The sequence below is a fragment of the Orcinus orca genome, chromosome 18, assembly GCF_937001465.1.
Source record: "Orcinus orca chromosome 18, mOrcOrc1.1, whole genome shotgun sequence".
NCBI lineage: Eukaryota > Metazoa > Chordata > Mammalia > Artiodactyla > Delphinidae > Orcinus > Orcinus orca.
Window position 1 is genome coordinate 56532530 of NC_064576.1, and position 26147 is coordinate 56558676.

Sequence of the window (26147 nt, forward strand, 5' to 3'; positions counted from 1 at the left end):
TAGAATTCTAAAGCCACAGAGGAACTCAGAGATTCTCTCTTTCAACAATACCCCACATTAGCCCTGAGTGGGGGAAGCCACTTGACTGGGTCACACAACTAGTCTGAAGAGCTAAGCTCTTGCCTCTTTCGTTATGTCTCTTCCCTTACTGCCTGACAGAACGCAACGTCTGATTCGTTTTACTCCTCCAGTCAAACCACTAGCACCACTGCTTTGCCCAACCCTTTCATCCCCCTTCAGGATTTTACTAGTCGAACTGTTTTAACTTTATCTGGAAATAGTTGTGGAAAAGACTGCGATTACGTTAACACTATAACATGGAAACACTGGTTTATCAACATTTTATATGCTTTATTGAAAGTTGACAAGTGCAACAGTTAAATACAGTGACACCTTACAACTGTGTAGAGAACATGCACAGAAACATATGCAGGTAACTACTATACAGGTAATATGCAGAAACCCCTACTGGGAAATCCATTTCATTAGCTAGAACTGATCATATTTCAAAGTATTCAACCAGCTCAATCGAAAGACTTCGGTGAACCGGGACTGACTTCAAGATATTCAGCAGCTGGAAGATTTCAGATTACACAAAGTGACCAACTGTGCCAAATTCTTAAAATCTCTTTAGGTAGGTGTGTTTTTCTTCATGTATTATTTTTTACGTAGATCTCTATATAAAAGACAACCCACACCTCTTCAGACAGCCAATGAAACATCTAAATTGCAATCTGTACAACCTAAATAGTACAGTCCTCTATTGTACAAAAGTTACACTACATACACAAATATACAATAAGCAAAACAACCTTCAGGGTAAGATAGCCTAGATCCCAGCTACCTGTCACCGTTCAGTCACGCTAATAGTTTTGTGTCATCCACTGTTTTGGAAAGAGGCACAGTACTATTGGTTTTTATGAGTGTTGGTGACAGTCGTCATTTGTACAATGAACTATGTTCCTCCTCATCTGAGGTGAGACTAAGCTTCACTCTTGACTTTCACCTCCCCTTCCAGTTCCTGCGGGGGGAGAGGAGAGAGAGGAGAGTCCAGTGGTGCTGCACTGCTTCGGAACCCCATGGAGCACACCACGTGCAAGCAGGAAGAACTCTTGTAAGTGGGGGTGGGGAGCAGGGGAGGGATGGAAAGGCACACAGCTCCTCAGCATGAATGAAACCGTTTCTCACGGATCTGCCAAGCTGCATGAGGTCCCAGTATATCCATGCTAATTCTCTCATTAACCTTTAATTCACCCAACTTAAGAAATTTCTTCAAGCCGAAAGCATATGAGTGTTTAACACTGGAAAAAAGAGATAATGGCATATGTCAGTCTCACGTCTCTTTTGCAGCGAGCAATGAAATGGGTGACGGTGGACGCGGACGCCCCCCAGTCCATCTTCTCCGGTCGGTTCAGTTCAGACAGCAGCAGCCAGTTCCGCGGCGGCACAGGAGGCTACGCGGTTGGTCCTGAGCCCTGGGACGCTGCCTGGGCTGGGGGCTGTGTGGTCCCCTGTGGCTGTGTGCTGGCAGCGGGGGAGCCAGTCTGCAGCTGAGCCTGGAACTGGGCAAGCTGCTCGGGACTGGCCAGTGTCTTCAGCAGATTGTTCTCCTGCTCCAGCTGGGAATTTTTCTCTATTAGTTCTTTGATTTGCTCTTTGAGGACCTCCACTTCCTCTCTAACCGCATACATCAAATGGCTTTTCACCAGATCCTGAAAGGGAGAGAGAGAAGAGGAAAAAAAAAGGTTTAACTTTCTCTTTACTGTTCCCCGGACTCTGAATTTCTAAAGCATCATTTTGCGGGGCTCTCCCTAACCATTTACATATCCAGCCTTTAGAGCTCATTTAACAGGCCCTAGGGGAAATCTACGGAATACAACCACAACTGTACAATACTTCACTTTAACGTCTAAGTCATCAAGCCTTTTTATAAGCCTTTGCTTTCCTTGCAGCCATTGGCCAGGAATGCCTACGCTCAAGTTTCCTATTCGAGATGGCAAAATGCACTGGGGCTCTGGGGCTCCGTGCAAAAGCCCGGCCCAGGGATGTCCAGCCCCGGAGCAACGGTAGCCGCGTCCCCGCCCCCGAGTCCCTCCCTCCGCCCGCCAGACCGCCTCCCTCAGCACCGGCTGCAGCCAGTTCCTACAGAGCGTGTTGCCGCATTTTCCTCCCTCCCCCCATCCCCCCCTCTTTCGTGATTAAGCTGACATCACAGAAACCTGGGCAGCCGTTGCAGCCAATGGGCGCTCGAGTTATTTATAGCTCCGAATTAAAGGTTCGGAGTTTGCCTAGCAACAGTGGGCAGAGAATCCCGTGAGAAGAGCCACAGGCGCTGCTCCAATAACAAAGAACGGCCAAGGCGGAAATAAAAAATAGGAGAAAACCAGGCGCAGGCTGAGAAGGCGAAACTTTTCTCCGGTTCTTTTTCATTGTGCAGTAGCCTCCATCACTGGGGATCCGTTTGGACCCGGTGTAGGAGGCCCCTTCCGGAGATCCCCACTTCTGTGGCCCTCCCCCCTCCCGGCTCCCCGGTAAACCTTAGGATTCCTAGTAAAGCCACATCACTAGAGAGGAGCCCACGACCTGAGGACACGCCGGGCCAGCGCTTTCCTAGCAATTCCCCAGCAAAAAGGGGGACCTCCGCCAAAATCCCGATGGCTGTGTGAAATCGGTCCCGGAAAGAACATCGAATACCCTCAGGGCCCCTTTCTCTCTCCTGAGCAGCTGTGGTATGTGGCTTCACGCTAGCAGAATGGAGACAGTGCCGGCATTTCTAGATGTATGGAGAGCCACCATCAGTTTAACTACGGATGCGCTTGTTCCATCCCAAGACACCTCGCTTTTTGTACTGTGCCCACGTTTAGTACAAACGATTTTTAATCAGTACATACCATAGCTTGCTCGATTTTGTTGTCAATAGCTACCACACTTGCACCAGAAGAGCTGAAAAGGAAAAAAAAAAATCGATCAATGGAATCTATCTTAAACATCCAAGACAAAAAGGATTTCCCAATTCCGTGATGTTACTAGCATCATTTTTTCAATATTCTTTAATGCTATGTAATATATCACCCTCCAGAACACACCAGCCACTCTTTTACTAATGAATATCCAGACATTTCCCAATTTTAGTGAGCCACAAAGGCTAAATTACATAATGTGGTAAAAGCCTGTTCTCTGGCCAGACCTGCAAAAAGAAGGCTATTCTGAACATTTCAAAAAGCAACATCCATGTCACCGTAGCCTCTCAGCAATGGACAAAGGAATTCGCCAGGCTATCTTTCACCTGCATTATTACAAGTATCTCACGAGTAAATTTTTAAAAAACTATCCCAGCCGACATTTACCTATTGTCAAGTCTCACAGAGGCGTTTTCAGTCCCGAGCAAGGATGACAAGAAAGAAATAGAAAAATGTCTCAGTTGGTAAACTCCTAGATCCATCGCCACTGGTCTACACCATTGGGATTTCATGCAATTGCAGCCAAAAACACCCTCGCAGGAAAAAAAAAAAAAGAGGGAATACGAGCAGCCTTGTTTGAGCTAGATAAAAATCTTCTAGCTTTATGTAGCTCAGGGAGAAGTAGAAAACAGCAGCCCTAATTGAAAGAAACCCAGCTTCTGGGGCTTGGCGATTCCGGGAAGATGTAGATCCCACTACCGTGCGGAGAAGGCTCCCACGTCGGCAGCCGGGCTCCACCAGGCTCTAGACTAGGACTCCCAGTCTCCGTGCAAAATATATGCAGGGAAGAGCCGCGCCAATTGGCCAGCACGCCGCTGGAACCGCCCCCTTCTCCCTTCCCCGCCCTCCTCCTCTCTTCCCCGCCTTCCTCACCACCCCCACCCCGCCCCCAGCCCGGCGATCCGCTCCTCGGGTGGGCTGGCCCAGGCCGCAGTCTAAGGGGCCGGGGTGCGGGCCGCCAAAGCCTACGTGATCAAGGAAAGATGGAGCAGTGCTCCGGCAGAAAACGCCGAGGGGCTCCGAAAAATACGATTGGGAACCCGCACGTGCTTACGTTTAAGGGCGCCAGACCCCGTCTCTGGAGCTGCCTGTTCCCGTGGCTGCCGAACGGCGAAAGCTGCTTATTTGCAACCAGACCCGTCTGAGCTACTGAGCATGCCCAGTCCCACCACTAAAGACTTGCAGGAGCCCGAGTGTCTCGATTTCAATTATCTCGTTCTTACAGGCAGCAGTAACTGGAGGATTTTCTAGGCAGTTTTATTTATAAGGATAACACCATACTGTAATAATACTTTTTTTCCCCTTAGCCAGTGAATTTTAGAGGAAAAAAAATCACATTTCCTTTTTGAGAGACTCTACCTTTCCATGAATTTATCAATTACGTGTAGAAACAAAAAACAGTACATATTCTTTGCTAGGCATATACAAATTGAGGCCAAAAGGAAACCACCAAATGTAATCAGGTAGATCTCAAAATGTCCCTAGAGCCATAAACCTTAAAATTGCACCTCCTTCTTCCATTTATAGCTAGGAAAAAAAAAAAAATCAATCCACAGGTTGAATCCTACTCACATGGATCTATTTTCACTAAGTCCGTAAGGCAAGTTTTTGGATGTTAAGTGCAATTCCTATAAGCCTCAATCCTTTGAGCCTTCTTACATCAGAGGAACTGAAATACTGTAGGTATATATGTCACCCTGATGGCCACACTGACCAAATAATTCCCTTCTCTAAACTAAAATTAAGAGATCTGGGTGTAAAATAGCTTAACCCGTTACATAATTTCTTCTATTAATTTAAAATATTTGCAAGGATGTATCAATTGAGGTTGCAGTTTAATATACTATAAGTCTAAGGCCTTAAATTCACTTGATTATTACAGGTTATAAACACTTTGCAATTCAATACATTTAAGAAGGTACATTTAAACCTCTACAATACTGCCCTCTAATGGTATAATCCTATAAAAACAGAAAACAAAAAAACTACAAATACTAAAGACTAATCCATAAACAAGTTGTATCATCACAAATAATTCCAACATAAAATCTGACCATAGAACATGTATATGTACATATTCGATTTACACACATATACAAACACACACACATGGAGTCTTTTCTCTCAACCAAGCATTCTCCCTCAAGCAGCATCCTTTAATTTAGGAAATTTTAGTTGCCAGTGGAGCCTCTTAGACATTCTTTGAAGGTGACCCAATGTTGGCAGAGTGCATTTGGCTTTGGAAATTGTCTGAAGTCATTAGGAACCAAATCTGGTGAATGTGGTAGCTAATGAAAGGGCAATTCTCTGTTGGGTTAAAAAAACCAAGGCAGTATCATCCTTTTTCTACTGTAAGGTTCGTATCGTTCTCTAAATTTTAAGGCTTTGCTTTTGAATAACAAGTGATATTCAAATATGTGTTGGCATATTTATAATTTACAAAAATTAAATATATATTATCTCATGATACAAATTTTGGAAAGGCACCCATTTTTAGTAAAAGGAAACAGAGTAAATGGAACCTCAAAAATCATAATTTGGGAAGCAGACACGTGGTCTCCATGTCTATGAATGCTAGGCACAATTATTACTTACTACACGGTAGTTTCTATATTTTGAAAGTTACAGTGATCACTAAAACTGTCTATGTGATTAAGTCGTTTATATGTTTAAACGGAATGCCAACTGCACAGGAAAAATTAAAGCATCGCTTAAGCTGCAATTAAGAGCTTACAAAAACAAAACTCTAAGGTCATATAAAGAAATGAATTTTAAATTCCCACTGAAGTTTAAGAAGATTACTAAATTAACTGGATTTTATTTATTGGAAGAAAAGCACATGTTGCTGAATTAGCATACGTGCTACCAATATGCAGAAGTGATTGAACTGGAATCCAGGTAAAAAGGCTCTTAGGCAAAACAGAGCAGAATAGAAAAATAAAATCAATAGCAAAGAACCACCACAATCTCAAATGTCCAGGCTTTTTCCTGTGCTCCAGATTCTTGAAAACAAAGATACAAGTTGGCTATGTTTTCATTTCATTCATTTCAACTGATCATCCAAGTATTAAGCTACAGAAGCCAATATCTGAACCACAGTCTGTTTACACCATATCTCCACAGCAGGACGTTATGGTCATCATCAATACTTCGCTATTTTAGATACACTTACAGGGAACATCCTTGTACATATATCCTTGAATGTCTGTAATCTATTTCTGGAGAATTTGCTGGGCTAAAAGATATACAAGCAAAAATATGATTAGAAATCTATTTCTCTTCCTAATCTTTCACATAAATGGGCTAGATTCCTTTAAGATGGATTTTTATATGAAAACTGAAAAGACATAATTTCAAAAAGAAGGTAAAGAAATCGGAGGAAATCTCTATAGAGGAAAACCCATGGGTCAGAAACGTCTGAGGCCCAAATAGCTAAAATTACTTTCTAGCCATTACAAAAGTTTCTTCCATTTCCAAAATAGAACATCTGTGAGTCTAGTGCCCTGAGCTTAACCAAGACCAGCTGATAGGACAGGATAAATACTCCCATGCCTCTAGGAGAGACCCCTAAAGGCATGGATAATACTGGTCACCTTCAGGCACTGGGCAGAGATCAGGAGGTCTCACTCTGCTGGGGAATCCGGAGTACAGGAAAAAGCCTGGACATTTGAGATCAGGGTGGTTCTTTGAGGTGGATTTTGTTCTATTCTGTTCTGTTTTGCCTAAGAGCCTTTTTACCTGGACTCCAATTCAATCACTTCTGCATATTGGTAGCATGTATGCTGGTTCAGTAACATCTGCTTTTCTTCCAAACTTGATCTGTCTTGGCCAATATAGGTACAGTTGGGGATCCACCACTCAAATAGGATAACCTGTTTCTCCCTCTGTCCAAACTCCTTGCAAATCTAAAGTGACTGCCCGGGAAGAGGCTAAACACTGCGAGCCTGACCAAATCACTGCTGCCTAGGGACCCCCTTTCCTGGTTTATTCTTACTAGGCGCTGGGATTAGGGTCACCAGGGTTAGCAAATGAAACTTCAGGACTCCCAGTTAAAGCTGAGTTGCAGATAAGCAACAAATAATGTTTTAGTGTTTGGGTCCCACACACTGTTGGAACAAGAAAGAATGCCAAAGAAATCCAAACAGAAAAATTCAACCATATTTTAAATTTCCTTCATTTCCAAAGAAAAGGTGGAAGATAAAGTTCAGAAAATCTTCCCCAAAGTAGAACAGAAAAGAGATGGAATTGTGAGATACAAGAGACTTAAAAGGATCAATCTAGGAGGTCCGACATCAAAATAGCATGAACTCCAAAAATAGAGAACAGAGGGAAGAAAATTATCAAAGAAATAATTTAAGAATTTTTCCAGAACGGAAGGGCACAAGTCTCCAGATTAAATCAGATGACCAGACGGCTACCACAATCAGTGAAGAGAGCTCTACCCCAAAGCACATCATCACAAGACTAAAGATCACTCAGGACAGAGAAGATCCTAAGAGCGTCCAAACAGAAAAAAACAAGGTACAAACACAGGTACTAGTATCAGAATCTGCTGGCTGCCAGGAAACAATGGAGAAAATGTCTATAAAATTCTAGGAGAGAAAGGTTTTTCACTTGGCCAAATCATTTACGTGTAAATGTAGACCAAGAACATTTTCAGACATTTCAGACACCAGTATGGAGGAGCAAATCAAGGAAAAAGGGTTTACAGCAAGATGAATAAGTTCTAGAGATCTGCTGTACAATCTTGAACCTGAAGTCAACAATACTGTGTTGGTATTTGTTAAACTTTTAGAGGGTGGGTCTCAGGTTAAGTCTTCTTACCACAATAAAATAAAATTTAAAAAATATAAGAAATATTGTATATTCCAAAAGAAAAAAAAAAAAAAGAAGAAGGGAAACATGAACCAGGGACTCAAATGCTGGAGAGAAGGAAGGGAATTAACAGGATGATGGGGGGAATTCCCTGGTGGTCTAGTCGTTAGGATTCCGTGCTTCCACTGCACGGGGCACAGGTTCGATCCCTGGTTGTGGAAGGAAGATCCCGCATGCTGTGCAGCACAGCCAAAAAAAAAAAAAGCAGGATGATGGGGGAAGGAAATCTGGGGATGACAGGTGCTAATAAGCAAGCCTTAGCAGCAACAGGTATGTAACCATGTGGGAAGTGGGAACCTTTGGGAGGCAGCACTTTGGTGGGAATAATCAGAGACAGGATCTAATACATTTGAGCATTTGCAGGGGCAGGGGGTGGTACAGCCAGGTATGGGACAGAACTAATGGAGCAACTAGATAAGTTCAAAGACAGTTTTACAGAAAACAAAAAAAGAAAGAAAGAAAAAGTTACGCTCATAAATAAAATTTACGTGACTATATTCGTTCTTAACACTTTTTACTTATTTAACTTTAAAAAGTTAAATTAACTTTATTGGGAAGCTGGTGGGAAGAAGAAATGTGTGGAGGGAAGAAAAAAACTGTGGTAAGAATGGTTTAAAAATGCTAAATCCTGGGCTTCCCTGGTGGCGCAGTGGTTGAGAGTCCGCCTGCCGATGCAGAGGACATGGGTTTGTGCCCTGGTCTGGAAAGATCCCACGTGCCGCGGAGCGGCTGGGCCCGTGAGCCATGGCCGTTGAGCCTGCGCGTCCAGAGCCTGTGCTCTGCAACGGGAAAGGCCACAACAGCGAGAGGCTGTGTACCGCAAAATAAACAAATAAATAAATAAATGCTAAATCCTTATCTACCATGGCTTGATTATAAAATATCTACAATTGAAAAAGCAAGAATAACTATATCAATATGACATGGACATCTGTGGGTAAATACGAGAAAGCAAAAAAATTAAAAGTGGCTGCCTCAGGAATAGACTGGGAGACGGGAAAACAGGAAACTGCTAATATATTTTTTTCTATTCACTCTATCTTTAGGTATGTACAATTTTTTAAAGTAAAAGAGAGAGGATGGAGAGGGCAGACAGCAGAAGCAAGAAGAACTACAATCCTGCAGCCTGTGGACCAAAAATCACATTCACAGAAAGACAGACAAGATGAAAAGGCAGAGGGCTATGTACCAGATGAAGGACAAGATAAAACTCCAGAAAAACAACTAAATGAAGTGGAGATAGGCAACCTTCCAGAAAAAGAATTCAGAATAATGATAGTGAAGATGATCCAGGACCTCGGAAAAAGAATGGAGGCAAAGATCCAGAAGATGCAAAAAATGTTTAACAAAGACCTAGAAGAATTAAAGAACAAACAAACAGAGATGAACAATACAATAACTGAAATGAAAACTATACTAGAAGGAATCAATAGCAGAATAACTGAGGCACAAGAACGGATAAGTGACCTGGATGACAGCATGGTGGAATTCACTGCTGTGGAAAAGAATAAAGAAAAAAGAATGAAAAGAAATGAAGACAGCCTAAGAGACCTCTGCGACAACATTAAACGCAACAACATTTGCATTATAGGGGTCCCAGAAGGAGAAGAGAAAGGACCAGAGAAAATATCTGAAGAGATTAGAGTTGAAAACTTCCCAAACCTGGGATAGGAAATAGCCACCCAAGTCCAGGAAGCGCAGCAAGTCCCATACAGGATAAACCCAAGCAGAAACACGCCGAGACACATAGTAATCAAATTGCCAAAAATTAAAGACAAAGAAACATTATTGAAAGCAGCAAGGGAAAAACAACAATATACAAGGGAACTCCCATAAGGTTAACAGCTGATTTCTCAGCAGAAACTCTACAAGCCAGAAGGGAGTGACATGATATACTTAAAGTGATGAAAGGGAAGAACCTACAACCAAGATTACTCTACCCGAGAAGGATCTCATTCAGATTCGACACAGAAATCAAAAGCTTTACAGACAAGCAAAAGCTAAGAGAACTCAGCACCACCAAACCAGCTCTACAACAAATGCTAAAGGAAATTCTCTAAGTGGGAAACACAAGAGAAGAAAAGGACCTACAAAAACAAACCCAAAACAATTAAGAAAATGGTCATAGGAACATACATATCGATAATTACCTTAAATGTGAATGGATTAAATGCTCCAACTAAAAGAAACAGGCTTGCTGAATGGATACAAAAACAAGACCCACATATATGCTGTCTACAAGAGACCCACTTCAGACCTAGGGACACATACAGACTGAAAGTGAGGGTATGGAAAAAGATATTCCATGCAAATGGAAATCAAAAGAAAGCTGGAGTAGCAATACTCATATCAGATAAAATAGACTTTAAAATAAAGAATGTTACAAGAGACAAGGAAGGACACTACATAATGATCAATGGATCAATCCAAGAGAAGATATAACGATTATAAATATATATGCACCCTACATAGGAGCACCATAATACATAAGGCAACTGCTAACAGCTATAAAAGAGAAAATCGACAGTAACACAATAATAGTGAGGAACTTTAACACCTCACTTACACCAATGGACAGATCATCCAAAATGAAAACAAATAAGGCAACAGAAGCTTTAAATGACACAATAGACCAGATAGATTTAACTGATATTTACAGGACATTCCATCCAAAAACAGCAGATTACACTTTCTTCTCAAGTGCGCACAGAACATTCTCCAGGATAGATCACATCTTGGGTCACAAATCAAGCCTCAGTAAATTTAAGGAAATTGAAATCATATCAACTATCTTTTCTGACCACAACGCTATGAGATTAGAAATGAATTACAGTGAAGAAAACGTAAAAAACAAAAAAAACATGGAAGCTAAACAATATGTTACTAAATAACCAAGAGATCACTGAAGAAATCAGAGAGGAAATCAAAAAATACCGAGACAAATGACAATGAAAACACGATGATCCAAAACCTATAGGAGGCAGCAAAGCAGTTCTAAGAAGGAAGTTTATAGCTATACAAGCCTACCTCAAGAAACAAGAAAAATCTCAAATAAACAATCTAACCTTACAGCTAAAGGAACTAGAGAAAGAAGAGCAAACAAAACCCAAAGTTAGCAGAAGGAAAGAAATCATAAAGATCAGAGCAGAAATAAATGAAATAGAAACAAAGAAAACAATAGCAAAGATCAATAAAACTAAAAGCTGGTTCTTTGAGAAGATAAGCAAAATTGATAAACCATTAGCCAGACTCATCAAGAAAAAGAGGGAGAGGACTCAAATCAATAAAATTAGAAATGAAAAAGGAGAAGTTACAACAGACACCGCAGAAATACAAAGCATCATAAGAGACTACTAGAAGCAACTCTATGCCATTAAAATGGACAACCTGGAAGAAATGGACAAATTCTTAGAACCTTCCAAGACTGAACCAGGAAGAAATAGAATATATGAACAGACCAATCACAAGTAATGAAATTGAAACTGTGATAAAAAATCTTCCAACAAACAAAAGTCCAGGACCAGATGGCTTCACAGGTGAATTCTATCAAACATTTAGAGAAGAGCTAACACCCATGCTTCTCAAACTCTTCCAAACAATTGCAGAGGAAGGAACACTCCCAAACTCACTCTATTAGGCCACCATCACCCTGATACCAAAACCAGACAAAGATACTCCAAAAAAAGAAAATTACAGACCAATATCACTGATGAATATAGATGCAAACATCCTCAACAAAATACTAGCAAACAGAATCCAACAACACATTAAAAGGATCATACACCATCATCAAGGGGGATTTATCCCAGGGATGCAAGGATTCTTCAATATATACAAATCCATCAATGTGATACACCATATTAACAAATTGAAGAAGAAAAACCATATGATCATCTCAATAGATGCCGAAAAAGCTTCTGACAAAATTCAACATCCATTTATGATAAAAACTCTCCAGAAAGTGGGCATAGAGGGAACCTCCTTCAACATAATAAAGGCCATATACGACAAACCCACAACAAACATCATTCTCAATGATGAAAAACTGAAAGCATTTCCTCTAAGATCAGGAACAAGACAAGGATGTCCACTCTCACCACTATTATTCAACATAGTTTTGGAAGTCCTAGCCATGGCAATCAGAGAAGAAAAAGAAATAAAGGAATACAAATTGGAAAAGAAGAAGTAAAGCTGTCACTGTTTGCAGATGACATGATACTATACATAGAGAATCCTTAAAACACCACCAGAAAACTACTAGAGCTAATCAATGAATTTAGTTAAGTTTCAGGACACAAAATTAATGCACAGAAATCTCTGGCATTCCTATACACTAATGATGAAAAATCTGAAAGAGAAATTAAGGAAACACTCCCATTTACTACTGCAACAAAAAGAATAAAATACCTAGGAATAAACCTACCTAGGGAGACAAAAGACCTGTATGCAGAAAACTATAAGACACTGATGAAAGAAATTAAAGATGATACCAACAGATGGAGAGATATACCATATTCTTGGATTGGAAGAATCAACATTGTGAAAATGACTATACTACCCAAAGAAATCTACAGATTCAATGCAATCCCTATCAAATCACCACTGGCATTTTTTACAGAACTAGAACAAAAAATCTTAAAATTTGTATGGAGACACAAAAGACCCCAAATAGCCAAAGCAGTCTTGAGGGAAAAACATGTAGCTGGAGGAATCAGACTCTCTGACTTCAGACTATTATACAAAGCTACAGTAATCAAGACAATATGGTACTGGCACAAAAACAGACACAAAGATCAACGGAAAAAGAAAGCCCAGAGATAAACCCACGCACCTATGGTCAACTAATCTATGCCAATGGAGGCAAGCATATACAATGGAGAAAAGACAGTCTCTTCAATAAATGGTGCTGGGAAAACTGGACAGCTACATGTAAAAGAATGAAATTAGAATACTCCTTAACACCATACACAAAAATAAACCCCAAATGGATTAGAGACCTAAATGTATGACCGGACACTATAAAACTCTTAGAGGAAAACACAGGAAGAATACTCTTTGATATAAATCACAGCAAGATCTTTTTTGACCCACCTCCTAGAGTAATGGAAATGAAAACAAAAATAAACAAATGGGACCTAATGAAACTTCAAAGCTTTTGCACAGCAAAGGAAACCATAAACAAGACCAAAAGACAACCCTCAGAATGGGGGAAAATATTTGCAAACGAATCAACGGACAAAGGATTAATCTCCAAAATATATAAACAGCTCATGCAGCTCAATATTGAAGAAACAAACAACCCAATCCAAAAATGGGCAGAAGACCTAAATAGACATTTCTCCAAAGGAGACATACAGATGCCAAGAAGCACATGAAAAGCTGCTCAACATCACTAATTATTAGAGAAATGCAAATCAAAACTACAATGAGGTATCACCTCACACCAGTTAGAATGGGCATCATCAGAAAATCTACAAACAACAAATGCTGGAGAGGGTGTGGAGAAAAGGGAACCCTCTTGCACTGTTGGTGGGAGTGTAAATTGATACAGCCACTATGGAGAACAGTATGGAGGTTCCTTAAAAAACTGAAAATAGAATTACCATATGACCCAGAAATCCCACTACTGGGCATACACTCAGAGAAAACCATAATTCAAAAAGACACATGCACCCCAATGTTCATTGCAGCACTATTTACAATAGCCAGGTCATGGAAGCAACCTAAATGCCCATTGACAGACGAATGGATAAAGAAAATGTGGTACATATATACAATGGAATATTACTCAGCCATAAAAAGGAACGAAATTGTGTCACTTGTTGTAACGTGGATGGATCTAGAGACTCTCCTACAGAGTGAAGTAAGTCAGAAAGAGAAAAACAAATATCGTATATTAAGCATGTATGTGGAAACTAGAAAAATGGTACAGATGAACCGGTTTGCAGGGCAGAAGTTGAGACACAGATGTGGAGAACAAACGTATGGACACCAAGGGGGGAAGCCACAGGCGGGGGTGGGGATGGTGGTGTGATAAACTAGGTGATTGGAATTGACATGTATACACTGATGTGTACAAAATGGATGACTAATAAGAACCTGCTGTATAAAAAAATAAATAAAATGCAAAAATTAAAACAAAATAACTAATACTAAACTTTCTTTGGGTTATTTGTATGGAAATATGTTAATATAAATGTTTCAGACATTACATGAAATTCCTAAAAATCTTATATGTTCTGGTATAATGTTATGTCATAATTCTAGTTATTATTTTAAAATGTATATCTCAGAAATAACTACATTTCCTAGTCAACTGCATTATTATGAACTTTCATCAATCTTTACCTGTGGTCATTTTTAAGTCTTTCGTCATTTACAGGCAGTACTGGGTGTACTCTGATGCTTTTGCAAAAATGTTCCTATAAAAGGGTTTCATCTTCAAGGAATTCATGGAAATGACTCTGACAAGTACAGGTTTCTGGTAACTGACTACACTGCTGAACTGAATGAATAAACATTTTCAGAACTCTAATGGAAAACTGATGAATTCATAAAAGTGCTAACAAAAGATCAAGATGAAAAAAAATTAATTACATGGGACTGAGTGAACTGATGAGAATCATTATAATTTTTGTGACTTTCTGTTTGAAAAAAGATAAAAAAAGAGAGAGGGTGGGACCTGCAGGGACTGTGCTCCTCTCCTCCCAGGCTTCCGTGGAGTACTTAGCAGCACACGTGAGGAGACTACCCAAGGCTGGGGAAAGAGCCACCCGAAAGAAGCAGGAAGAACAATTTTTGGAAATCACACAGGGCTGGGAATAGTTGGTCTTACTACCAGCCTGGGTTAAAAAAAAAACAACAAAAACCTTGTAAACGCAGGGCACCAGATATTCAAGGAGGAAAGTCATGAGGAAAAGTTAGTTCTAGACTGAATGGTGTTTTGGTCTTGTGTAAAGCAGTTTAAAAGGAAGCCTTGAAAAGATCAAACTGTTTCCAAGTAACTTATTTTTTTCCCAAAACAAGCCTCGAGGATATTAAATAAAATGCAGCTAGCAACCAATAATTCACAATGTCTGGCATCCAATGAAAAGTACCAGGCATACAAATAAACAGGGAAATATGACTCATAATGAGGAAAATCAATCAATCAAAATGACCCAGATATGACAAAGACAATATAATTTGTAGACAAAGACACTCAAATAATTATTATAACCATATTTTATTTGTTCAAGAAAGTAGAGGTAAACAGCAGCATATTAAATAGAGGTATGAAAGGTATAGAGAAAACCCAAATTAGATTTATGAGGATTAAAAATACAATTTGAGAAGAAAGATATACTGCAGGCGATTAACAGCAGATTAGACAGGGCAGGAGAAATATTAGTGATATATCAGCAATAGAAACTACGCAAAACAAAAGAGAGAGGAAAAAAAGCTGAAAAAAGAAACAAAACAAAAAAAGAAGAAAGTATCATTAAACTCTGAAGCAATTTCAAACAACCAAGTAAATCTTTAGTGAAGTCCCTAAAGAAGAGAAGAGGGAAAGGGAGGGGAAAGAATATTTGAAGTGATAACGGCAATTTTCTCCAAATTTTATTTAAAAACAATAAATTCACAGATCCAAGAAGCTAAACAAACTTCAAGCAAGAGAACTGTGAAGAAAATTGCAGCAAGGTGTATCATAATCAAATGGCTTACAACGAGTGATAAAGAGATCATCTTAAAAGCAGCCCAGAGAAAAGAACTAGATCATACACAGAGAAACAAAGATAAGATTGGGAGCAGACTTCTGGTTGACAGAAGACGGTGCAGCAATATCTTTCAAGTGCTGAAAGGAAATTCTGAAAAGCCTGTCTACTTATAAGTCTATGCCCAGTGAAAATATCTGTCAAAAATGAAGATGAAATTCTTTTTCAGACACACGAAAGCTACAAGGATTCAATCACTGGCAGACCTGCACTATAAGAAATTGTGAAGTCAGTCTTGCAGGCAGAAGGAAAATGATACCAGATGGAAGTTGAGGTGTACACAAAAGAATGAAGAGCATCAGAAATGGTAACTACGTAGTTAAATACAAAAGATATTTCTCTTAACTATTTAAATCTCTTTTAAAAGATAAATGACTATTTAAAGCAAAAATAATAACAATATATGAGTGAAGAGGGGATATATCATATGTAGAAGTAAAATGTATGACAAACAACACAGGCCAGGACGGGAGAAGGGAAGGATAGTGCTGTAGGTTCTTATATTACTTGCAAGTAGATGCGGTAAGTTAAAAATGTATGCTACAGACTCTAAGGTAATAACTGAAATAACAATACAAAGAGTTACAGCTAATAAGCCAATACAGAAGATATCATGGAATCATTAGAAAAAATACAATCTAAAAGAAGTAGAACGGAAGAAAAGAGGAATAAAGAACAAAATAAAAAGTGAATAGTAAGACAGTCATTCAAACCAACTATAGCAATAATCACATTAAATGTAAATGTTCTCAATTAAGCACCTTAATTAAAAGGTACAGATTGTCAGATCAAATAAGAAAAAAACCCAAGACACAACCATTGCTGACTTTAAGAAATAATACTTTAGGACTTCCTGGTGGTGCAGTGGTTAAGAATCCGCCTGCCAATGCAGGGGGACACGGGTTCCAGCCCTGGTCCAGGAAGATCCCACATGCCGTGGAGCAACTAAGCCCGCGTGACACAACTACTGAGCCTGTGCTCTAGAGCCCACGTGCCACAACTACTGAAGCCCGCATGCCTAGAGCCTGTGCTCCACAACAAGAGAAGCCACCGCAATGAGAAGCCTACGCACCGCAACATAGAGTAGCCCCTGCTCTCCGCAACCAGCGAAAGCCCGGGCGCAGCAACAAAGACCCAACAGAGCCAAAAATAAACAAATAAATAAATAAATTTATTTTAAAAAAAGAAATATAAAGGCATAATTAGGTAAAATAAGAGGATGGAAGAAGATCCTCCATGTTCAAATAATCAAAAGAACACTGAAGTGGCTATATGATTCAGAGAAAGTGGACTGCAGAGCTAAAATCATTTCATAATGAATAAAAGGGTCAATTCATCATGAGGTCATAAAAATCCTAAATGTTTATACCCTGATAACAGAGCTTCAAATTATATGAAGCAACAAACCGATAGAATTATAAGGAGAAATAGAAAAATCCAAAATTGAAGTTAGAGTTTTCAACGATCCTCCCTCAGTAATTGAAAGACAGTAAGCAGAAAATAAGTAAGGGTACTGCATACTGGAATAACTCTGTCAACCACTTGACCTAACTGTTTTTTGTAGAACATTCCATCCAATAACAGCAGAATACACATTCATTTCAAGGACACACGGCATTTTTACCATGATAGGCCGTATTCTGAGCCACAAAACAAGTCTCAATAAATTTAAAAGGGTTCAAATCATACAAAGCATGTTCCATAAGCACAATGGAATTAAATTAGAAACCAATTACAGAAAATCAATTACAGAAAATTATCTGGAAAATCTCCAAATACTTGGAAATAACACATACCTAAATAACCCACGGGGGTCAAATAAAAGGGAAATTGGGAAGTATTTTGAACTGAGTAAAAAGAAAACATGGCATATCAAATTTATTTCAGTAAATATAACAACTTAGATGTAATGGACAAATTCCTAGAAAAATACAAACTACGAAAACTCACTCAAGGAGAAATAGGTAACTTTAAAAATAGTCCATTTTTAAAATTAATTTGTAATTTAAATCTTCCTACCCCAAAAAACTCAGGCCCAGATGGTTTCACTGGTGAATCCTACTAAATATTTAAGGAAGAAACTATTCCGATTCTACACAAACTCTCTTCGAGAAAATTGAAGAGACAACACTTCCCACCTCATTCTACAAGGCCAGCATGACCCTAATACTAAAATCAGGCAGACATTATTTTAAAAAAAGGGAAAAAAAATTACAGACCAATAGCCCTAATGAACAGAGACGCAAAAGTTCTTTAAAAATTTTTGGCAACTTGAATCCAACTATATATAATAAGAGTAATAAATACATCAGGACCAAATGGCATTTATCCTGAGAATGCAAGGTAAACATTCAAAAGTCAATGTGATTCACTATATCAACAGACTAAAGAAGAAAAAGTACAGGGTCATCTCAATAGTTGCAGAAAAAGCAATGTGACAAAATACAACGTCCATTCATGATAAAAACTCTCAGCAAAACAGGAATTGAAGTTCTTCAACCTGATAAAGGGCATATACAAAAACTATTCAGCTGACATCACACTTAATGGCAAAAGAATGAATGTTTTCCCCCTAAGATTGGAAAAAAGGCAAGAATGTCCACTCTCAGCAATACTGTTCAATATACTGGAGGTAACAGTAATAGGAAGGCAATAAGGCAAAAAAAAAAAAAAAAAAAAAAAAAAAGAAAGGAAGGAAGGGACAAAAGAAAGGGCATCCAGAGTAAAAGAAAAAAATAAAACTATCCTATTAACAGATAATGTGATTGCCTACACAGAAAATCCCAAAGAATGCACAAAAAAAACTACAGGAACTAACAATAAGAATGTTTATCAAGGTCACAGGATATAAGTTCAATCAAAAAATCAATTATATTCCTACGTATTGGCATGAACAATTAAAAGGTGACATCATAAAAATTTATTTATTTATTTATTTTTGGCCGCGTTGGGTCTTCGTTGCTGTGCGCGGGCTTTCTCTAGTTGTGGCTAGTGGGGGCTACTCTTCATTGAGGTGTGTGGGCTTCTCATTGCGGTGGCTTCTCTTGTTGTGGAGCACAGGCTCTAGGTGCGCTGGCTTCAGTAGTTGTGGCACTCTGGCTCAGCAGTTGTGGCTCACAGGCTCTAGAGCGCAAGCTCAGTAGCTGTGGCGCACAGGCTTAGCTGCTCCATGGCATGTGGGATCTTCCCGGACCAGGGATAGAACCTATGTCCCCTGCATTGGCAGGTGGATTCTTAACCACTGCGCCACCAGGGAAGTCCAAAAGCTGACATTTTTTTTAAGTTCCATTTATCTCATAAAAATACATGAAATAGATATAAATTTAACAAAAGATGTATGAAATCTGTATGCTGAAAACTATAAAACACTGAAGAAAGAAATCCAAGAGAACCAAATAAATGGTGAGATACACTGTGTTCAATTGAAAGACTCAATATTGTTAATATGTCAATTCCCCCTCCCCCAACTAATGTAAAGATTCAACGTAATCCCAATCAAAATTCCAGCAAGACTTCTTATTAAAAAATGACAAAGTGATTCTAAAATGTGTACATAAAAGTAAAAGAAGTGGAATAAGCAAAACAATTTTAGAAGAATAGAGCTGAAGGGCTCCCACTCAAGACTTTCTGTAAAGTAACTCTCATCAAGATAGTGTGGTATTGGTAAAGGGACAGATATGTAGAGCAACGGAACAGAATAGAGAGGTAAGAAACAGGCCCACGCATATATGGCAAATTGATTTAACAAAGAGGTAAAAGTGATTCAGTGCAGAAAGATAATCTTTTCAACAAATAGTCTTGAAACAGCTAGATAGAATATAGAAAACAAAACCCAATTTGATCCATTCCTCCCACCATATGGAACACTGACTTAAAATGGATCAGACTTATATGCAAAATCCAAAACCATAATTCCTTCAGACCTTGGGTTAGGCAAAGACTCCTTGAATGTGACATGAAAAGCACCAACCATAAAAGAGAAAAAAAAATATCAATAAACTGGACTTTATCAAAATGAAGAATTTCTGTTGTTTGAAAGACACTGTTACAAGAATGAAAACACAAACTATAGACTGTAATTAAATATTGCAAGTCACACATCTGATAAAGGACCTATATCGAGAATATATAAAGAACTCTTAAAACTCAATAACAAGAAAACAAACAACCCAATTTTTAAAAAAATGGGCAACAGACACTTTACCAAAGAAGATACATGCTTGGTAAATAGCACATGGAAAAATGGTAAACATCATTAATCATTTCAGAAGTGCAAACTAAAACCATAATGAGATACAGCAACACATCTACTAGAGGGGCTAAAATCTTTCATTTAAAGATTAAACCTAAAAATGTCAACTGTTGACAAGATTGCAGAACAGTTGGAATGCTCATATACTGATGGTGGGAATGCAAAATGGTACAACCACTCTGCACAACAGTTTAGCAGCTGCTTATAAAGTTTGACTCTCCATAAAACCCAATGATCCCAGTCTAAGTCAATAACTTAAGTGAAATGAAATTTATGTTCTCACAGAAATATGTACATAAATGTTTGTGGCTTTATCATAATCACTCAAAACTGGAAACAACCCCAATGTCCTTCAACTGGAGAATGGATTAACAAACCGTGGTACACCTATACCATTTCTTTTTCAGCTATAAAAAGAAATGAACTACTGATACACCTAAGAACATGAATGAATCTCCGATATATTATGGTTAAATGAAAGAAGCCAGACTTAGGCTGCAAACGATGATTCCATTTACAGTGACATTCCAGAAAAGGTAAATCTATAGGCACAAAAAGCAGGTCAGAAGTTGCCAGAGCCCTGGGGCAAGGGAGGGGAGGTTTTTGTAGGCGATGGAACTGTTTCATTTCTTGATTGTGGTGGTGGTACAACCACTGTTTGTTTGTCAAAACCTGAAGAACTGTATACTGAACAGAGAAACTTCACTGAGTTACACTTTAAAAAAATGAAAGAAAAAACGTGGCTGCCTCTAGGTAGCAGGTAAGAGGATGAAAAAAAAAAAAGGAACTGCTAATATTTTTTTTCTATTAATTCTACTTGATCTTTATAAATGCACATGTATTTTCTATTGTGGTAAAACACATATAACCTAAAATTTATCAATTTAACCATTTTAAGTGTACAGTTCAGTAGTGTTAAGTATATGCACCTTGTTGTGAAACAGATCTCTAGAACTTTTTCATCTTGCAAATCTGAAACCATACCTATCAAACAATTCCCCGTACCCCTTCCCCACCTCTAGCCCCAGTAGTCATCATTCTACTTTCTGTTTCTATGAATTTACTACTTTAGATACCTATACATGTATTATTTTGATTAAAAATATTTTAAAGTAAAAGCAAAGAGGAAAAATAAGCTACTAAAAAAGTTATAGGGACCTCCCTGGTGGCACAGTGTCTAAGGGTCCGCCTGCCGATACAGGGAACACGGCTTCGATCCCTGATCCAGGAGGATCTCACATACCGTGTAACAACTAAGCCCGGGCGCCACAGCTACTGAGCCTGCGCTCTAGAGCCCGCGAGCCACAACCACTGAAGCCTGTGTGCCACAACTGCTGAAGCCCACGCGCCTGGAGCCCGTGCTCCGCAACGAGAGAGGCCGCCGCAGCGAGAAAGCCATGCACTGCAGCGAGGAGTGGCCCCCTCTCGCCTCAACTGGAGAGGGCCCGCGCGCAGCAGCGAGGACCCAACGCAGCCAAAAATAAATACGTAAATAAGTAAGTAAATGAAAACATAAATAAATAAATAAAAAGAAGTTAGTTATAATCTAAGGACTTGAATACTTTAATTGATAAGACCTAAAAATGTCTACTTTAGACTAATTAACTGCTCTATAATCATTTGAAATGTATTATTGAGTTTGATTTTTTTTTTTTTCGATACGCGGGCCTCTCATTATTGTGGCCTCTCCCGTTGCGGAGCACAGGCTCCAGATGCGCAGGCTCAGCGGCCATGGCTCACGGGCCCAGCCGCTCCGCGGCATGTGGGATCTTCCCGGACCGGGGCACGAACCCGTGTCCCCTGCATCGGCAGGCGGACTCTCAACCACTGCGCCACCAGGGAAGCCCAAGTTTGAATTTTAAACTATAATTTTGCTTTGTCTTAAAGCTGCCGAATTTGTTGGTAATTAACCTGCAGGAGAACTAACTCAGGTATATTGATACTACAGGTTCCCTAAATCCCACATGAGGATTAAAAGACTTAACAAATTACTTGCTCACGGTGAGAATTTCAAAAATCCTAACAAAATACTAGCAAATTTAAATATAACCTTTTATTTATTTATACACAGACACATATATATATATAGCATATAAGGCTCTCTATAAATATATTTTTCCTATATCTTTCTGTAGATTTTCTCTCTAAACATTTACTATTACTTTTAAATTATTTTACAATTCTAGAAACAATCTCTGGTTCTTCCATACTTGTCTGCACATGCCTCTGTTTCTCTGCTTTATTTAACATAACTATAATTCCAAAAGAATGCCCCTATTCTCAAAGAGTAAACAGGATTCAAAGGGTTAACATTCTCCCTTTTCCTTTATATCTTCATGAAAATAAGCTCCTCAAAGCTAGGTTTCTTCATAAATCACCGCTTTTGCTAAATCATGGTAGATTATGAAAATCAGAAGCCACGGGCAAAAGGGCATCATAGATTTTGAAACCAAATGATAGCCTACATAAAACATCTGAAGAAGTGACAAGTCGTCCTGATTATGATTTGCTATTTCAAGAACCTCGTGAAAGTCTATCAGAAATGAATACTATTTCTATTTCACTTTTGCACAGCTACGCAAGACAGATGCCTCAAACTCTTCTTTCGCTTTTGAAAAGTAACTAGTTACTTTAAGCTATTTTTTCACGTTAAATTCCATAAGATAACAACAATGATAACCGACAGAGAAAGAAGAGCCAGTGGGAACTAGATTAACCATTATTCTCTGCACACAGAACCACTTAGGGCCATTAGAGTCGGTCCTTGGTGATCCTCAAACAATAAGACGAAGGTCAACTGTACAGTTTTATTTACAAAGGCGAAGATAAATTCTAGAGGATTACACAGCTCCTGAATTTCTAATGCAGTACAGACTTAGGTAAGCATTAACAAATTGGAAAAGATAACTCTGCGCTAGGGATACTGCATGTTTACCTTCTGCTTTGATCAAGGGACACATTTCCATATTATGGTCTCTCAGAGTCCAGGCTCTGTGACTTTACTGGGGCCCGAGGGTTTCTTTAATTGGTCTGTTCAGAATTTTAGAGCTGAAATCATCTAGTTCTCATTAGAGATCATCTAATTTAGAGATCATCTAGTTCTAATTTCCTTCATCTGTAGGTTTAGAAATTGAAGCTCAAAGACATCGTGTTCTTTTGTACAGCGTTTATCTCATTCACTGTAGGATGGGGCAGAGAACCATCTTCTGATTCAATATGCTATCCTCTAGACCAGGAATTCCAGATTCATATACAGGGATCTGAACTAAGGAATATTAGTGCGGGAAGAGTAAAGGGGAGATCCCTCCTGCCAATCTCAATGGAACCTCAGTAATCACGTAAAGTTGCCCATTTTACAGATGAAGAAACTGGCCAGGAGTCTGTGTGGAGACCAAAGCCAGAGCCCCAGGTGGCATATGGGCCCGGCAGCCTGGATGCAGAGTTTCCAGGCATAGTCCTGAGTAGAGATGTTGAACTCTTGGTGAAAGCTGGCCCTTACCCGCTTAGTATTATCACCCACTTAGTAGTATTAGATTATGGCGCTGGAGAGGCTGACGGGCACCCAGGCTAGTCCCAGTGCCAATGAGTTCCACAGTCTGAGGAGGTGCTTTCCAACCACTGGGAAGAGGTCCCAGGGTGATGGGGGCCGCCGCAGACACACAGACACAGCCTGCTGACAGGCACGTTACTTTGCAAACGTGCCCAAGATTGATTTTCCAATACCTTTTTCATAAGCCCTGGTAGTTCCTTGGAGAGCCCTCAAGAGCTGTGAGAAGGATCAAAAGGAACCCAAGTGGACCACAGAGAACAATGTACACTCATAAAGAAGGCAGGCAGGGAATTCCCTGGAGGTTCAGTGGTTAGGACTCGGCGTTCTCACTGCTGCGACCCCGGGTTTGATCCCTGGTTGGGGAACTAAGATCCCGCAAGCCACCTGGAACGGCCAAAAATAAAATAAAATAAAAAAGAAGGCAGGCAGGCTGTGTCCCCAAGGCTTGTGGCCGAGGCCAAGACTAGTAGGAGGAAGCGGCCTTGTCAGCACATCACGCCCAGACCGTCCAGCTTCCCATCACAGCCCCACGGATCTTTACTCTTTGTGGACATCACCTGGGATGCCCTTCCCATCTCTCTGCCAGAACGTGACTCTGACGCTGCTACATTCTCCTTCATTCACAAGGAAGAGTGAGAAGACAACATAATGAAAATAACAAAGTACTGCGTGGGCTGCCAAGGCCAGTGGAGTGGGAAATATAAATCCGCAGTGATCATTAGGGTCACTTCTTAGTATCTCAACTCAGTGCCAACCACCGTTAAGGAAATGGTTACTACAACACATCTTAGCTAGGATACGAACTAGAAGAAAAATTTTCTACACATTAGCTCTTCAGGTGTGCCTTTATTCGTTATTCATACTTATTCAGCACTGAGCACCCACAAAAGGCCAGGAACTTTCGGCTTGGCCCTAAAATTATCAAGATGTATAAGGCATAGTCTCTGCTTTCAGTGACCCAGGGGCACTTGGGGGGTGGGGAGAGGAAGATGTGCGATGCCTGGGACCATGTGGGTAGGATGATTAGCAAAAAGAAGCCAGAGGATGTTTCTGAGAGCAGAAGACTCCCTCTGGGCCTTGAAAAGCAAGGGGAAGTGTCCGGTTGGACCACAGGTACAAAGAGAATGAGGACCCTCCATGAACGGGGACAGGGCAGGGAAAGCTTGGGTCTCGGAGCATCACGCCGCGTCCCCCGGCCTCTATCAGTGGTTGACCGCGGCTACGGAGCAGGGAAGTCAGGGTCAGTGGTGGGGCGTAAAGAGAAGCAGTAGAAGGAAAAAAAGGCTGCTCCCAGGCTGGGGCCTCAGAGGCCATGGGGTGGAGACTGGACTTTGGTCCGAAGGCAGCAGGGGTCCCCATAAAAGAGTTGTAAGCAGTCAGGTGATGTGACGGGATTTGTGTCTTAGCGAGACCACCCTGACCGCAGTGTACAAGTCTAAAGGAGATGGGATTTGGAGTAAAAGGAAGGAAATAATGAGGACCAGAACCAAGAAGGGGCGGGGACACAGAGAAAAGGGGGAGGGATTCACACGATGTTTTAATCTGCTGATATCTTACTAGTAATGAGGCTGAACATACTTGCTTACTTCTGTTGACCGTTTACTTTTCTCTTCTGTATGATTGCTGTTGATTTATTTTGCCCATATTTATAATTTTTTCTGAGTCATTTTCTTATTTGTAGATAGTCTTTGAACCTTACAAATTTTAACATCTTTCTTTTAAACATTTGATCCAGGAATAACTTTTACAATGTAAATATGAACTAGTATAAACTAGTATAAATTAGAATTGAAATGTCTTCGTAATAGATACTGTTCTTGGGGCAAAGATATGCAGTGAAAAATTGCTGTACATGGTGACAGTCCCCTCCAACAGTTCTTTGGTTTTCTGGAGTTTTATACCATGAATATTATCGTGCTCTTTGTGACTACTTTTAGCATCCAGATTTTTCCGTTTCCTGTATCTGGTCATTACCTAAAGTGAGTGCTTTACTTGAAATGAGTGGGTATTTGAATTGAGGCAAAAGAGCCTACCAGTGAGTAGTGATTGTATATTTTATTGTTCAGAAAATTAAATCTAATTGCTTCCTCAATCTTTAAAAAAAAAAGAAGAAGATATTTGGGAGACAGGACTGGCTTACGGGGAGCTAAGGGGGGCTGGAGGACCCCCAGGCTCCTGGGTTACATGAATGGGAGGAGGCAATGCCGTTAACCAGGATGATGCTTAAGTCATGGGGAGGAACTGGATCCGGGAAATAATGGTGAGAGGACACCCTAGGCTATGGGAAATGTGGTCTGGGAACTTAGGAGAGATCTGGCTTGAGAGAAAGATTTGGAAGTTGTTAGGTAACAGTAAACAGTCGTCGGGGGGCGGATGAGAATGCACACAGTAATGCATGCAGGAAAGGGACGGCGGAGCTGACGGCCGCAAACATCGGGGCAGTCATCCGTCTTGGCAAAGACACCTCGGTTTTCTGTGGGTCTAGGGGACACCACAAAGGCAGCGAGGCTTGAGTCGTTTTGCAAGAACTTTGCCCAGGAGAGCAGCCTACTAGATGCGGAGACCAAGAAGCAAGAGGACGAAGGTGATTTGACTGTGGAGCAGGGGAATGAGGAGATCACGTCAGATCTCCAATGCCAAGGGTTCCCCAAAGAGCTGCCAGATGTGTTTTACGAGAGCCCACATGTGAATGGCTGCCTCACAGAAGAAGCCAGCAGTCCAGACAGGGAGACAGGGAAGCAGCTGCCACTCACACA

The 26147-nt window shown here is 40.1% G+C and overlaps 1 protein-coding gene across 2 annotated transcripts in view; it reads right to left on the reverse strand.

Moving 5' to 3' along the window:
* Positions 1-330: 330 nt before the first annotated feature.
* Positions 331-26147, reverse strand: part of TSC22D1 (TSC22 domain family member 1) — a 134820-nt gene continuing 109003 nt past the window's right edge. The window contains exons 1-3 of one of the 2 annotated variants that reach the window (XM_004274569.3): positions 3348-3715; positions 2892-2943; positions 331-1712 (exon numbers count right to left, since the gene is read on the reverse strand). In XM_004274569.3, the coding sequence (XP_004274617.1) occupies positions 1455-1712; positions 2892-2943; positions 3348-3472 (435 nt within the window). In that variant the 5' untranslated portion in view covers positions 3473-3715 and the 3' untranslated portion in view covers positions 331-1454. Of the gene's footprint in view, positions 1713-2891; positions 2944-3347; positions 3716-26147 lie in introns of those variants that run through there. The other variant, XM_004274568.4, reaches the window with a different exon arrangement.